This window comes from Physeter macrocephalus, chromosome 5 (assembly GCF_002837175.3).
Source record: "Physeter macrocephalus isolate SW-GA chromosome 5, ASM283717v5, whole genome shotgun sequence".
Taxonomy (NCBI): domain Eukaryota; kingdom Metazoa; phylum Chordata; class Mammalia; order Artiodactyla; family Physeteridae; genus Physeter; species Physeter macrocephalus.
The window spans coordinates 89,513,190-89,530,907 of record NC_041218.1 but is presented as its reverse complement, the minus strand read 5'-3'; the positions used below and the strand labels follow the sequence as shown (position 1 = coordinate 89,530,907).

The window sequence follows — 17,718 nt, the reverse complement described above, 5'->3', positions numbered from 1 at the left end:
AGGTAGCCTTTGCACCTGTCCTAACCACTCCTTCCTGGCAATTGCTCTGTTTTGAGCCCTGCCTGAGGGAATGAAAACTGCTGCTCCTGGGCCTGGACTGGGCGTGTCTTTGTGATGCTCTGATGTGCTGTCATGACGCTATGGTCTTTCTGCCTTCCCTGAGATGTAGAGTATAGGATACTTCTGCTCTTTGCCCCCCAGATCTCTTTGGGGCTCTGCCATAGAAGTGACCTTTTATCTCCCATTCTCTCAGCCACTTCTGATTGCTTTGTTTGAATGAAAGATGAGAAGTAAAGTTACAAATGAAGACAACGGCAAAACCCCTTCATGGGAATATAGTGGCGCCTTAGGCTTGATGAGAGTGAGGCTTCTCCACTTTAACTTTGCCCTCATGCTGGGCTGCATGCAGGTAGGCCTCTGAACCACAATAGTAACTTCTTCTGTTCAACTGTGCCATTGAACCCAAGGGGGTGAGAGAGAGTGTGGATGGAGCAACACCGACTTATCAGCACTACTGACAAGTCTCCCTTATCAAGTGTGCTCAGTGTGATTACACTCCTGAAGATGGAGGGGGATCAGTAGGGTCTTGTTCCTATAGAGACAGCCCTACAACCAAAAAGAAAAAAAGGTAGGAAGAAAAACGTCATATAACTAAATTTAGAAGGAAAGTAAGAACCTACAAATACGCTCTATCTCAACATTTCACTTAAGCATCTACTACTTGTGTCTCAACTACATTTTTATAGTTTTTTAAAAAATCTTTATTGAATTTGTTATAATATTGCCTTTGTTTTTTTCATGTTTTGGTTTTTTGGCCCCAAGGCGTGTGGGATCTTAGCTCCCCGACCAGGGATTGAACCTGCACCCCTTGCATTGGAAGGCGAAATCCCAACCACTGGACTGTCAGGGAAGTCCCCATAGTTTCTTTTTATGTATTAACTATTTTAGTATGATATAAACACTGCCAGTATTCCATATGAATGGAGAGAAATCTTGATTTTTTTTTTATTATAAAGAAATACACCTCTTAGCCCAATACTGGGAACATCCCAGGTACCCATAAACAGGAGAATGGTTAAACAATGATACATCCATTCAGTGGCCTACTACTCAGCAATAAAAAGGAATGAATTATTGATAGTTGAAACAACATGGTTGGATTTTTAAAATATTATGTTGAATGAAAGAAGGCAGACCCAAAATAGTTCTTACTGTATGATTTCACTTATATGAAATCTAGAATAGACAAAATTATCTAAAGTGCTAGAAATTAGATTAGTGATTGTCTCAGGGATGGGAAATTGACTGGGAAGGGGCATGAGGAACTTTCTGGGGTGATTAATACATTATATATAATCTTGAGGGAGCATGAATTACACAGATGTATACCTTTGTCAAAACTTGAGATCCATATATTACACTGTGTGCAAATTTACCTCAATAAAAAGTTTCAGGGCCTTCCCTGGTGGCGCAGTGGTTAAGAATCCGCCTGCCAATGCAGGGGACACGGATTTGAACCCTGGTCCGGGAAGATCCCACATGCCTCGGAGCAACTAAGCCCGTGCGCCACAACTACAAAGCCTCTCTCTAGAGCCCGCAAGCCACAACCACTGAGCCCATGCACCACAACTGCTGAAGCCCACGCCTAGAGCCCATGCTCTGCAACAAGAGAAGCCACCGCAATGAGAAGCCCACGCACCGCAACGAAGAGTAGCCCCCTGTTGCCCTGCAAGAAAGCCCGCACACAGCAACGAAGACCCAACACAGCCGAAAAAATAAAATAAATAATTTTAAAATTTTTCAACAGTAATAAAAAACAGTGAGAAAAGTTAAGAAATAGGAGACATTTCTGATTCATAACTTGGGTTAAAAAGAGTTCAAAGAGAGGGAGAGTTAAGGGAACTAAAAAAGTGAATGAATTTTAAAAAACATTTTAAGTTTTCTTAAGAGGTGTCTTTACTCTCTTAGCAGTTACAAAGTCTAGAAGGAATCTTTGTTTTGCTTAACAGATTATCCCTTTAATGCTTGTTTTCTGAAGATCACAGAAGGCATCCAGAGCTATAATATCACTAGGCTCTGATGTTCTAGTGGGAAATGTGGGACTGTTAGAAAACATGATGACAAATAGCAACTAGAAGACAACAGATGTTTCCCCTCCAGCACAATAATAATAGCAGAGATGTTCTATTCAGCAGAGATCAGGGAAGAACAAGAGTCACTCGTCAGAAGAAGCATCTTACATGAATAAGTTGTGATGCCGACAGGGATATGAGACATCAAGAAGAAAGACACAAACGAAGTTGTCTCAGATCCTATGGCAAATGAAGACGTCTGTCAATTGGCTTATCATACAGAAAGCCCCACAATTTACAGCTGAGGAAGCTAAAGCTGTGGCTGGCATTGCATAGGGTTGCTTGAATCAAGAAAAGACTAGGACATCTCCATTTTTATATGTAAAAGGTCATACTACAGGACTAGAGAAATTGAGATCACAGACTCTGCTGCATGTAATATTTTCTTGAAAATACAAATTTATTGGAGAAATTATTCAGAAATGGAGCAAAAATTTGGTGAATTGGCTTATTAAACTTTATTTGCTTCGAGAAAAATAATTATCTGAACAAAGACTCTAAAAAGACTGAAATTTTAGTTTGGGGGTGAGTTATTCTGGCTGGAGCTTTATTTATTCAGTGATGAGTAGATTAGCGCATAAGAGAAAAGAAGTCAAGTGAAGAGTAAAACTACTTCAAAGTTCCTTAGTATCTTGGAGCCTCCATTTAGAACTACAGCAGAGGGGACTCCATTTAGTAGCCAAGTATGAGAACCACAATGTAAATGGAGCTTCCAGGTAATCAGAACAAAGTATTAATAAGTCTGATGAACAATGTCACTGGGAAAAAACTGGATAAAAGTGCATCCACTTTGCTCAGTGTCTACCAGGCCAATGGGCAGTAAGACTTGGAAGACAGTGTTGGGTGAAGGAAAGCACTAACCACGGGCACCAAAGCCTCCACATCACTGCTGAAGGATGTCCAAGGGATTTCTTTGTAATGATCACTTGGAAGACACATCACCTAATAGGCTTACCCATGTAACATGGAACATACACCTTACAGGTTTTCAAGACCAGGTGACTACGGGAGATCATGAGCAGGTGAGAAAAGTCTGGCAAAATAAATATTTTATCGGATGACACACCTTTGCCAGAACTTCTAATATATCACTGTATTTTGGGGTTGTGGAATTATAATTTGATTTTTAGGGTTTAATGGTCCAATATTCTGATCTTACGTGCATCTTTGTCTCCTTTTTCTCTCATCTTTTCCCTCGACTTCACCTTTTTCTACTGTCTCTCACTCTCTCTTCTCTTTTGTTAATAACTTTTTTCTCTTATTATTAAACTCTCTTCTAACCTTTGTCCCTTGCTTCCTCCCCCTCCTTCCTCTTACCATGATGTAATTGCTCTGGGGAAAACTTCATCTACAATAGAAAGGTTAACCAGGAGGTGTCCTACTAATAAAATAAGTTGTGAATCTGGAGGCTTATTATTTCCTTCTTTAATCTCTGTTTTATATGACAGAAATAAGAACTCACTCAATGGCGTTAAATGTCAAGTACATTTGAAACAAGTGAGACAATATTTCCTCAAGCAGTATGTAGTGGAATTCAGCATAGTAGGAGGTCAGAATATTGCATGCAGTAGTAGGGTATAGAAGGGTTATTTTTAATCCAAATAATATTTGCCATTATACCTGTTAGCAAAAGAGAGAGATCAAATTTTTAAACTCCCTGGTGAAATAAGAAGCGTTCTCTTACCTTCCTCAGTGAGAAGTAATGAGAAAGAATGAGCTATATATGGAGTTTGTCATTTTCACATTTAGAGCATGTGTTAGCTCCTTAGAAAAAAGGCATGACATCGTTGAAGGTGATATTATTCTCAGTCTTATAGAGTGAACTTTCCTTGCTGTTTTTCTAAAAATATTCCACATTTACAAAGAGAAGAGGATTTTACGAGGGTTTTTTTTTTTAAGCTTGATCTTTCACAAGTAAATAGTCACGCCTTTTTACTATAAAACATTGTCTCCTTGCTGTAAAATATGGTAAAAGTTGAGTGTTCTGCTTGTTGAGGTTGTTTTTTTTTTTAATTTTTATTGGAGTATAGTTGATTCCTTGTTGAGGTTTGAGTGGAAATTACAAGGAGCTCCGACGTCTCCAGAAGAAGTCAGCTGACTGCCCAGCTCCCACAGAGCTGGCAGGGTCCTATTTACTTTGGTGGATTCACCAGTCCCTGATCTGGCCTTGTGCAAGCCCACACATCAGATGGTGTCAGCACATGCAGTGTGAGCTGTAACTGGGGGAAGAGACTTGTTATCTTTGGGTCAGGAAATTATAAGAGATTTCTCTTTTCTCTTTCCATTTTTAATGTACTTTTTATAATCAGATCAAATATTAAAATTATTTTAATATCTCTGTTCAGAAATGCTGGTGAATAGACAGTTCCGACTCATAGAATACCAGACATTGAATCCTTCAGAGGCAATAAATTATGGATAGATAATACGATGTCCTCGGTCTTGGGGACAAACGGCATATATCTCAAATGAGAATTTGATGATAACTGATTGTCACTGAGTTTCCAGGTGATTAACTTGTTTCATCAGAGTGACTGACTAAAGGCTGAGTGATTTCACTCTGATCTAAAAAGAATGAGCTGCGTAATGAGACTGCTCTTGAGAAAATAATATTTTAGTTATTTATGTATTGTTATCAGGATGATGTCACCACCAACCATTCATAAATCTTTGGTTGTGCGAAGGAGCCCAATTTTCTCATTAATCCTCCTCCTCTTTCCTGTGTCCTGAAAGTCCTGTGTGAGTCACTGCAGGACATTGGGACTGCAGGGAACTCCAGCGACATTTCACTCCAGCTTCCTCTGTGCCTCCTGAACAGGGGCTTTGGTGTGTTTTCCAGCCTATTAATTTTAAAATCATGATTAAAAACAGAATTATACCTTCAGAAGTGTGCTCTCTGCAGCACAAATGCACATTGAATATAATTCTTAAACAGAAACAGCCACCTAAATGATAAAAAACAAAGACAGAGAATTGACACCAAAATAACAAGTTTCAAACTGCCAAGGAGCTTGTTAGAGTGAAAAACAAATCTTGGTTCAAAGCATTTCTTTTTCTTTTATGTTTCCAGTTGGACCCTAGATGTGTTGGTCAGCAAGTACCTGCCTTCATCCTTACTGATTCCTTTATGTTTTTGTTAGTGAAAAAACGGTAGTGTGATAGTGTGTATATAAAATAGGGATGAATTATGTAAGGATGTACATAACCAAAGGAATATTGAATTTGATTATGTACTTCAGTCCAGTGAATTCATTCTGAACATTTTCTGTGAAGTCCATGACATTTCTCTTATTTTTGTACATTTTCATTAGCAAAGCAAAATCCCTTATCCTATAAATGAAAAAAAGAACTTTTAAGAAAAGACATTGTAGCTCTTCCAGATAAACTCTGATAGTAAACATGATGACAAACGTTTTTGAAATGCACATGAGTTTTGTAGAATTGGAGTTCTTTTCTTTTCTTGGCTGCGTTAGAGTGGAGTAGGAAGAATATTGGACAAGGAGTCAGGGAATCTAGCCTCTAGTCCTGTTCTGTCATTTGTAAAATGAGGGGGTGATGAGACTCGGTGATACTTCAGATGCCCTCTAACTCGAACGGCCAATGATCTGTGAACTGTAGTAATAGATGAGATTCATGTGGTACCTAAGCGTGTGACAAATAGGTTCAGAGAGGGCTCAATATATTCAGGCTTTGCCTGGTCTTCGGGGATAGCAAGCATTTCCCTTAAATTGTCTTTTAATCATACTATTCATGGCAGATTATATTTTGAGGTGGGCGATTCATATGATGTGCTGTGGTATTTGTCAGATTCTTATGTTCTGTTTTTCATATTGAGAAAAGGAAAAAGAGGGGAGAAAGTTTTCTTAGATTAGAGAAATATTCGGTGTTACTTTTACTCTTAAGCAGAGAAGCAATTCATTTCTAATCCTTAGCCTGGTGTTACTTTTACTCTTAAGCAGAGAAGCAATTCATTTCTAATCCTTAGCCTGGGAGGTCACATTCCTTTTTAAATTGAAAAATAAAAGTCTATTTAACTGGGATTATTTAAAACTTCTTCTTCCCACCAATCTCTGAAGAATATATTACCTAACTTTACAGAACCTATCATTTTCTTGAGAAAATTCGGTTGGGAGACCACAGTATAAATGTTAGAAATAAATAGCACTTTTTTTTTGCTCCGAGCCTAAAGAAATTTGGACTGCTCATTATCCAGCAAATTGAACCCTTATTCTTAGGAACAACTCATAAGGGAAGAGTAGAATTTTAGACTACTAGTATTATTCACAGAGAGCACCCATTGGGGTTAGGTACCTAACCCTACTCAACCAAGTTAACTTGTTAGACACAGGGGCATTCTGAGAAAGACAGCAGGGAAGAACTCAGGTACTCAGAGCACTTAGGCATTGCTTTAGATTCTGGGATGAGCCAAGAATTCCTGTTCTTGAAATTTGGATGCTTATTTACATCTGTAGGTTTTTAAAACTTACCTTGTTTTTCTGAAATGGATCACTATTTCCTTCTGGGAAGCCATGACTCCTAGTTGCCCTTTGTACTATTTGGCCTCCATCAGGGTCATTGTGTTCATCATGAATTTGTGATTTTTCTTTTCCTTTATGATGATGGCATTCATGTAAGTGGTTGTACAATGCTTAACTTTAATGGTAGAAAAAATATTAGGAAGGTCATATTATAGCCTCACTGTTAGAAAAGTCACCTTGATGGGCAGCACAAAAATATTAGGATTGTTAGGAACATGAACAGAAATGAACCCACTGCCAGTAATCATGGAAAAGTATGCAGGGATAGCCTCAGATTGATACGCACTGAAGGGTCACGATGATAGTCGGAGCTTTCCAGAAACCAGACTAAGGATATAGTTGTTCCCCAGGGATCCATTCTTGGACCTCTACTTTTCTCACTTAGTATATCCTCCCCTCTCCCCCTGGCGCCCAATAATATGCACTCCTATGATTTCAACCGTATCTTAAATTGTCCTGTCAGTGCTGATCTCCTTTCCCTGAAGTTCAAATACATATAATCATTGTCAGCTGGTCATCTCCAGTTGTCAGCATAACCAGAAGAGCAGTCAGTTTCCAAGCCCTGTAATTCCCTAGAGTTGAGCTGTCCAGTATGGTAGCCACTAGTCACATGCAGCTATTAATCACCTGAACTGTGGTTAGTCTGAAATGAGATGTGCTGTAAGTGTAAATACACCCCATAATTTGAAGACTTTTTATGAAAAAAGAATGTAAACTATATCATTAATAATTTTGTATAATTACATGTTAAAATATAATTTGAGTATACTGGGTTAAATAAAACATATTATTAAACTTAACTTCACCTATCCTTTTTTATTTTTAATGTAGCCATTATAAAGTTGAAAATTACATACATCACATTATGTTTCTATTAAAAAGTGATACTCTTTTCTTCATCTCCACCTTATTTCAAGGCACTATTGTGTCCTACTTGTGTTATATCAACAGTCCAGTCTTTTCTACCGCTAATCCATTATTTGCTAGAGTAATTTTCCTAAAAGTTGGATCATATCATGACTTTGGAAACAGAATAGTAGGAGTTTGAATCCCAGTTCTATAATTTTCAATCTGTGTAACCTTGGACAATCATTTAATGTCTCCAAATCTCAGTTTTAGCATCCTCTAAATGTGGACAAAAATAAAGGCAGGGTATATGAATTAATTGAGGCATTGTTAGTAGAGTTCCTAGTGCAGTATCTATCACTTGGTAAACGGTGCATGAGACCTTCCGTGAACTGGCTGCCACTTTCCAGCCCCATCCTTTGACACCCTCTTCATGTACCAGTGTGGTTCCAGGCACACTAACACACTGAAGTAGCAGTTTTACTTGTATCATAATCTCTGCATTCCTTGTGCCCTATGACACCATCACCTTTCTTCTTTGATTAACTCCTGTTTCTCATTCAGGAGCAGTTCTGGGACCACCTCCTTTGGGAGCTCTCCCTTACTTCCTTAGTCTAAGTTAGGTAACATCACAGCCAGCGCGTACTCCTGTTATAAGGAGTGAGGAGCTATGGAAAACGTGATGGGTGTTGGAATTAGCAAGTCCTGGGTCCAGATTGCCAGTCTGTCAACTTTACAGCTGTAGGATTCGAGCAAAATACTTAACTTCTTTGAAGCTTAGTTTTCTTATTAGTAAAACGAGGACACTGATAACTATCTTATAGAGAAGTTGAGAGATTCAAATAGGCTTTAGAATATATGGCACATAATAGGATGCAGTAAATAGCTATCATTGCATTGGCACCCTATATTTTAATTGTGTGCTTGTTTCCCTGCCTTTCCTTCTGGAGTGTAAACTCCTGGAAGAAAATAATACTGTTTTTTGTTTTGGTCTTTGTACCACTAAAGCTCATCATAGTGCCTATAGGTTCTCAGCATAAGGTTGTTAACTGTAAGAATGAATTAATGAATGATAAATGAATAAATAACACCATTGGCATCTAAGAGTGGGTTGGATTTGACCACCCAGAGGGATGTGCTTTCAAAATAAATTACAATAAATTATGTTGACAAACCCAGACATACTGTGAGAAATTCAAGCAAAGGTCATTTAAAAGACCTTGACAAGAAGCTAACGGATTTGTTTCATCAATCCTTGGTGAAGCCATTGTACCTCCAGGTAGCAACAACTCAGTGAATAATAGCTGGTAATTCTAAATCTTTAAGTTTCAACAGGGTACCAGTGCCTTTGTAATTTTATTTTAAGTTTCTGGAGCTATACAGCACAACAAAGAAAGGTCCAGAGGGGTTTTTGAGCCAAGTGAGAAGGCTGTATCTGATTGCCTTTTTCTTGTGTTTATTGTTTTTTTAACTCCTGTTATTCCACAAAATAGAAGTGGTTCTCCAAACACATCAAACATCTGTGGTCTATTCACTGGTTCCCGAGTGCCAGGCTGTAGGCTACCTATGCTAGAATCACCTTTAAACAATATACAGATATCTAGGCTGCACATGAATCCTATGTAATCAAAACTGTGGGTGGGGCTTCCCTGGTGGCGCAGTGGTTGAGAGTCCGCCTGCCGATGCAGGGGACACGGGTTCGTGCCCCGGTCGGGGAAGATCCCACATGTCGCGGAGCGGCTGGGCCCGTGAGCCATGGCCGCTGAGCCTGTGCGTCCGGAGCCTGTGCTCCGCAACGGGAGAGGCCATAACAGTGAGAGGCCCACGTACCGCAAAAAAAAACCTGTGGGTGATGGAGACTTGTAATACATGTATTTACACAGATACAGTTTTTCTGAGATACAGTTGATTTGGGGAGTGCTGGTCAATATTTATAGATAGAATGATTGCTATGAGAATTCAAATATCAGACCTCGGACTTCACATCAACAATGGTGCTTTTAATTTAGAATCACTGGAGGAAGATGGCAGATAGTCATTGTGAGGGTTGAGCAATCTTAATTTCTCTCTGTCAAAGCTTATATTTCTTTTGAGCCATTTCACAATGCCTTGGAGACCAAATAATCCTCATCTATCAATAAGTAAGAAGCACACTATAATTTCAGTGCTACTTCTCTGTACTTTTATCATAATCACACTCCTTGGGAAAAATTAATGTATAGTTTTAAGAATAGAAAAATAGTAGTAAGAAGTTCATGTAGTAGGTTCCCTGTGGGGAAAAACAACTAATATACCTGTTTTGGATGAAAATGGTAGAAATCCATAATAATAATAATAGCTAACACTTATGCTAACGTTTACATCATGCTTGCTCTATTTGAAGTATGCCAGGCTCTATTTGAAGTGCTTTGGATCTCAGGCCTTAATAATAGTTCTGTTTATGAAGTTGCCTTATATTTATTCACTCATTCAACAAATATTTATGGAATACAACATGCCAGGCATAAAATGGTGAACAAGAGACATATTTGTTGCCCTTATGAAGCTACTACTATGCCTCTTCTAATGTCAAGGACATTTTATTAGAATCTTGCTTCACAGTAATCAAGAGAAGATTTAAATCTCCTACTAAGATTTGAAATACTGCCTTTTAAAATTCCATATCAGAAGTTGTTCTCTGTTTATTCTTTAAAAAGCAAAGCTTCTTGACATTGTTGATCTCCTTTGTATAGGAACACAGCTCAAAAGATTAGAATAATTTATTCCATGCAATACACATATAGGAAATACTTCTATTTTTTTGCCACGTTTTTACTTAGTTATTGTGCTTCTGCCTCTTGGCTTTATGGGCTACCTGGTATCTTTTCACCCTTTTGTCTTCTTCCTGTTTGAATAGGGCTTCCTTCTCCCTTTTTTCTCTGAGATTAGCAAACAGCTGAAAGGGCCTGATACAATGATCTTCAAAAACAAAGGGCATGTTGCCCTTTCCATAATGTTTGGCACCTAGAATGTGAAAGTCTTTGAAAATGTCCTTTCTGCATGAAATACAGCTCTCATGTGCTTTGAGGTTCAGACTGAGGAAACATAATTCTTTCTTTGTACATGTAATGATTCTAGGTTGAAGTGTCATGATGCAAATCATTGTCAGTGTTATTGTAAATATGCAAAGTCAAATCCAGAATATTCATATTGTCAATTTATACTGAAGACATGAATATATTTATTTTTGAGATTCTGTCCTAAGGTTTTATTAGCCACTTCACTTTATAATAATAAAACAACTAATTAAATTATTTACAAGGTTGACATTAACTCAGTCTCCAAAATTTGCTTGAATTCGAATTTATGTTTATTTCATATTACTATGTGGATTAAGTACAATCTGATTCCATTATTTTTTACATAGTATATTTCGTAGACATGCAAATCTATTTGAGGACAGTTATTTTAAACATTGACATTAATCATAACTCAAAGGAAAAGGTTTAAAATTTGTAAAACACCTTTTGATTTCAGAGATATGGTTTTAGTTCATTATATAAGTGTATATTACTTTGCTTTATCTTTCATATTAGCAAAATACTTGTATTGGGCATAGTATATTATGTAATGCTTGATAATAATACCAACGGCCATTAAGTGCCTACTGTGAGATTGATTCTGTACTCTGTGTTTTATATATATTCTCTCATTTAATCCTCATGATAACTATGTGATATTTAGGTCAATATTATTTTCCTCATTTTACAGATGAGAAAACTGAAAGTTTGAGAGGTTAAGTAACTTGCCCACCATTGCGCGTAACTGAAAGAATTGGGATTGAAGTTCAAATCTTTCTGTTTTTATGTTTCTAAGTGTTATGGTATTTTATACAAAATACCATTATCTTCCTCGAAATGTTGATTTCAACTGAATAACAACAACTATTACATCTTTCTTTACCTGAGTGATAAACCACATTGTGCTACTTAGTTCACATCCTGAGGTTGTGTTCTGTGTTCCCACAGGGTTGAATGTAACAACTGTGAGACTGGAGAACAGTGTGGTGCAATTATGCATGGCAATGCTGTCACCTTCTGTGAGCCATATGGTCCAAGAGAATTGGTAAGTATGTGCTATTTATGTACATTATTCCAAATACATTGTCTTTACTGAACTTTGTGCCAACAAAAGGTTTTCCTACCCAATTCCAGTTCAGATGAAAATTTGCATTATTATTTATGAGTCCTATTGCAAATATCTCAAAATTAGCAGCAGTGATTTTATAATTTATTTTCAAATGTAAAAAATAAAGAGTGCAGTAATAAAATTGGCAGCATCAATGCATCTCATTAAACATGGTGCATCATTGTGATTATATGCCTTTTTAAAAATATGGGTCTGACAGGCATGACATATGATATATATGACACACATATATTATATATATATCATATCTAAATAATTTGTGACTTTATAAGTTCTTGTATAAAGCTTTACTTTTACACTTCTTATTTTCTCCTTGCAAGCCAAAAATATTAGATGAGCAATTTTATCACATTATTTTTAAACTTTGTTTCCTAACCACCTAGGAAATTTAATGAGTTTTTTTTATATGAAAGAGCACACTGAATAAACCAGTTTTTAAAAATTTTTGGTTTATGCCAAATTGTTCAGTAGTAGGTTACTTTAATTTAGATGATTAGATTTTGCTTGCCAAAGGTAAGTCCTTGGATCATATGTAAAATGAAACATGAGCATTCTAAATTGAAAGCAATCAAACCACTAGCCATCAGCATGCGGCTAGTGAGCCTTTTGTTGTCACTTGGTACTTCTTTCTGGCACCAAGACAACCTTCATTTCACATTCTTGAAAAAGGATATAAAAGCAATTGTTGAGTTGTACTTCTAGCTCAATTTCTGTGCATCTAATTTTCTTTTCGCAACATCTCTTACGCTTTGCTTTTCTGCTTTTTGACTTGAGTTTCAATGCCTCTCCTTTTTTCTCCCACATCTTCCTTATGATGGAGTTTTTAGTAACAAAGTTGTGTTTTTCACCCCTCCATCACACATTATGTTTCCAATTCATTAATTTAAAAAGTGGCCAAAAGACTGGCTTCCATAGTAAAAAGGAGGAAAAAAACCTTGCTAGGTAATTAAAAGAAGATTTAGTTATCAAATTGTGAAAGTCAATTAGTTTTTATAACATGGTTCTTATTTTATGCTGCTTGAATACCCCTTTCATGGCAATAGATAAATTTAATTTATTAAACATACAAGCTTCAGAACATTGACAAATTGAAGAGTTTTTAGTTGAAATTAGAACACAAACAGAATTAATTGGATGCAAATTAAAATAATAGGTGCTCATAATTCAAGTCTTAACAAGATATTATAATATTCCTGCAGAGAAATGTGACTCTGTAGTGAAATTCTTCTTGAAAAAATAGATTTGCTAGTACATCTTAAATAATGTACCATGACTGAATTAATTATCTATAAACCTTAAAACAAAATTAAATTTTTGTCATAGTTAAGCTTAGAATAAATGCCTATTTTAGAATGTTCACCCATTCAGTAATATTTCTGGAAATGCTTGGTAAATTCTTTTTTGTTTCTGATTAATAAGAAATAAACATATCTAAGAATATAATGCCAGAATTCATATTTCTGTAGCATAGAAACTGAATTATCTAGTTTATTTGATCCCATGTAATATATTTAATCCTGAAGGTTTCACTATATCCTGGTTTATTTAGCATTAGAGTTTATACACCCAGTGGGCTAGTTTTGAATTGTATTATATAATTAATGTGAGATCAGCCTTTCAACTAAAAAGGAAAATATTCAAAATAATTCTCTTTATCCAAGAAAGGAAAAAACATATACAGATTTATATTTACGTCATAAGTATTTTCCTAGGATGAATTGTTTTGTAGACTCAAAGGGAATAGAATGAAGATACATTAACAAAGGTAAGGATGACATCTACATTTTACACACTAGCAACTTCTAATTTCCAAAAATTTTTATACCGTATTGGTGTCCCAGGAGCAGAAATATATATTGTACCCGAGTTGTGTTTACAGAAGAAAGATCAATCGAAAGAAAAGTGATGAATTCAGTGGTCAGTAAACATGCTGTTGTCCACTAAAATTCAAGTATTTGCACGGCACTTCAAAACTGAATCCAGTTAAAACAGTTGTGCGTGAGAACTGATGAAAGCTATCAGCCCCAAACATCACTTTTAAAAAATATATACTTTAAAATTTTTCATAAATCCAGTTGTTACTGAAGTTGTGAAACAAAGAACCACCGGCCACAGTTAAAGAACCTTAGTAGGTTAATGCTTTATTTTTTCAAATGCCTAAAAGAGCATTTCCATTTTGTGAATTTAGTCAAACGGCTATTTCATTTCAATAAAACCCAGAGCCAGTGAGAGGTGGTACCCGCTTACACATGGGCACACCACGCATTTCTGTTTCCACTGCTGCTCTGCTGTGCAGCCCTCACACGTTTCACTACTTCAGGGAAGTCTCCATATTTCAGGGGATGGCATCTAACTTGATTCATTTTGCTGGTCTGAAATGAAGGTAATGAGGAGCTCATTTACCCACTCCTTTAAGAGAAAATGTGCTCCCTCTCAGAGCTTAAAATAAAAGTAGTCATGTTACTCTTCATTTTTTAAAAATAAAATATTTGCTCAATTATTCTCTCATATTTGGAAATGCATTTTAGTTGCAAGGAGGAGTTTGGGCTAAAACAGGATTAAACCCAGTAAAAATTTGCAGGGAAGAAGTGTAGAACGAACAGCCTCAGCCTGCAGTGAATTATTCAGATTCATTTAGTCAGCATATTAATTTTCTACAATTTTCTATAATTTGGAGTTTATTTGATAATTTAAGAGCAGTGAGATTTGGTAGGGAAAAAGTTCTCTCTCAGACATTCATAGTCGCTATAATATTTATCAAAATCTCTTTAAGAGGTCCTTTAGTTTTCAGAATGTCCCATGTAAAGACGTAATAACTTTGCAGACTGAAATCATATATTTGAACTCAAGAATAATAAATAATTTATAATACTCAAATGTAAATATAGGTGAATCGATTTTATAGGCAATGCTTCATTGTTTTTTTCTCTTCATCTTTCCTGTTCTTTCTCATAGCTGACAATTTTACTAATAAACTAAATGGGTAAAGGTAAAAGAATGGGAGTCAACAGTCCTTAGCTTCCCCGGTGAAGAAAAAAATGTGGAATCAATGACTAATCAAAGTCTAGGGTCACCCTCAGTTAGCACATGTAATTGAAATTTGGCACTATTTCAAGTGATTTACTGTTTGCTAACAGAGGTCACAGCTGTGAAACTTGATCACCCAGGTGACACAAGCATCATTTATTACACCCCCAGCATAAGTATCAAAGACTCTCTGGTCTGTTTAATGCACTAGCAATAGCAATAGCCTTGGTGCTTTTAACTTATATAATACCATACCATTGTTTCAAAGAACTTATATTCAGGAGTGTTTCATAACTCATCTGGGAATCTACTCAGTTACATAAAATCAGAGGGGGAAAAGAGCATGCATTCAATTTTGTGAAAAATTTTTAAAATTTCCATGTGCCTCTCTGGACTTTAAGATCAAAATTTCCAAGTGGAACACCCATGAGGATAAGTAGTTGAACTTACTTTAAAAGTTATGAGGGAAAAAAAAACCAGATTTCTTTTAACCTTGCAGGACATTTGGTTCTGGCTAAAACATCCATGAGACATTTGGTTCATAAGACATTTGGTCCACACCAAAGGGTCCTTGAAGTTTGGTCTACGCAAAACATCCATGAGCTTGTTTGGTCCACATCAAATGGTTTTGGACAGGACCAAATATCAAGGACTTTTTGTAGCGGACCAAATGTCTTTTGGGCATTTTGGACAGCACCAAATGTCTGCTAACCTTTTCTAAAGGAATCTTGAAAAGGAGCTAGTGTTTTTGTTATTTAAAGAAAATTCTATTAGTGCATTTTTCCCTAATGACTCTAGTGAGAGGAAGCAAGTAGGAAACAGTTCGGAGCCTGTTGGGCCAGCTTTCTCTTAAATATTCTGTGATAATGAGAGATTTAAATAGAGAATTTTACCTGACATCCTGACACCAGTGATTTTTGCTATGGTTAAAATCAATTAGGAGCTGATACCTATACTGATATCTAGACAACTTACAAAATGGGCTGTCTTGCCCTCCCCTCTGTTACCTTTTCTTCTTCTTCATGAACTTTAAAGCCACATATTTAAAACACATGCTCAGTCATGTTTCCAAATTGTGTTGTAGAAATGGGAAGTGCAATTCAACTTTTTGATATTCACATCTCAGCTGAATTCTAGCACTTCAAGAGGCTTGCTCACTGTTTGTCCATGAATTCCCATGGCAATTCGTGAACTGGGTATCTCTTGACTCTTCTGCATTGTGGGCTCCATCACATGGGGGCTAACACAGTGCAGGGACAAGTCTAAGGATGTTATTATGACATTTAAGAAGTCCACTGCTTCCGCCATGTTGAAAACACAGTTATACACTTTTTGTTTTATAAGGTGCAGTCATGGGAGGCATCCCATACCTTACCTTATGGGGTCAGAAACCCAACAAGAGAGTCATTGAAAATGAGAACCTTATTTCCCATCTTACTTAAGCTGGTATGGGTCAAAGTCACTACTCCATAGAATGAATGAATGAATGAACAAAATAATTAATTAATAAATAAATATGTTTTAAAATTTTAATTTATTTAAAATTAAATAATGTACCATTCCTTTTTTTAAAAGGGGGAAAACTATTTAGGCATGCTTCTTCCCGAAACTAAGGGAAAATAATAGAAATGTGTTGGAAGAGTATTTCTAGGCCCATAATTTGATTACTTTTGGGGGGAGTAACAGTTTTATTGAGAAATAATCCTCATATTCTGCAATGCATTCATTTAAAGTATACAGTTCAAGGTTTTTACTTTATTCACAAAATTATGCAGCCGTTACCACAATCAATTTTATAACATTTTCATCATCCCCCAAAGGTATCCTGCACCTTCTACCTGTTGTAATTCTATTTATTTTTCAAAACGTTCTTACTCTTCTCATTTGCTCTTAATTTTGGTCCCAATTTTTGTTTGGTCACTTTTTATGATATTCTCTGGGGTCCCAGGTCTGTTGATGAGGGCAGAGGGGAGGTGGTGGGGTGAGTGGAGGGGACTGTGTTGCGTGCCTGGTAAATTATACTAAAAAAGAGTTTTCGATAGGACCCTGAGAAATGTACCAGCAGTGCCTAAGTGAGGATCTCACAGAGAAATACATCTGTGTTCTGACATGTCGATAGAAGTAAGCTAACCACTGGATAAACATAACCTCTGTTTATGGTTCCTTTCTATCCTTTACACTCTCCCTCCTCCTGAATCTTCTGTTCTTTCTCCTCCTCTCTATCTTGTCTTATTTTGTTATATTCCTTTTTCTAGATTACCACAGGCCTTAATACAACAACAGCTTCTGTCCTCCAGTTTTCCATTGGTAAGTTTTTTAGCAGTTAAGCAATTTAACTTGGAAGTGTTTGTTTTAATCATAGTGTACAGCAGGATTATGGTGCCAAATACTTTTAGATTTAGAGAAGAGGAAGTCTTAACACTGCAGTAAATAATTTAAAACGTTTTTGAAGTGAAATTAAAAAATGTAAATACTACATCCTGTTCTCACTTCTCTCTGGCAGCAAGTGGTATTTAAAAATAATCCAAATAATCCAAAACGTCTTAAAGTATTTACATGTGGATTTTGAATGTATTGGATTATTATATTACACAGAATTACCTTACTAGTAATGTTTTCCTCAGATTAAGACTGAAATCTGTTAAATTTCCTGCCTTCTTACTGAATGGCAGTGAAAAAGATAATTATTGGTGGCTGAGAGAAACCAATTAAGGCTTCATACTTGACATAAATAATCTATATTTAATTCAGACACAGATAATTTTAAAATGACTGTATCTGGCAGTATTTCTTTTAAGTGCCTTTGTATTAGAGCTAAAAATTTCTACCCAAAGCATTCAGTAAAATCAGGTATCTTTAGATCGTGTTTATAGTTTTGCTGTCTATTATGTTATTTTCCATTTGAATTTTCAAAGGTGTATATTAATAAATAACACAAGTTTCCAAAGGGAATGTTCTAGGTAAAGAAAGATGTTGCCTTCTAGATG

The 17,718-nt window shown here is 36.3% G+C and overlaps 1 protein-coding gene across 2 annotated transcripts in view; it reads left to right on the top strand.

The window, feature by feature from the left end:
• The window catches only part of RELN (reelin), a 538,742-nt gene that overhangs the window by 274,249 nt on the left and 246,775 nt on the right, over positions 1–17,718 (top strand). For both annotated transcript variants that reach the window (XM_024115956.1, XM_024115957.2), the window contains exons 7-8: positions 11,524–11,620; positions 16,987–17,038. In XM_024115956.1, the coding sequence (XP_023971724.1) occupies positions 11,524–11,620; positions 16,987–17,038 (149 nt within the window). The remainder of the gene's footprint in view (positions 1–11,523; positions 11,621–16,986; positions 17,039–17,718) is intronic.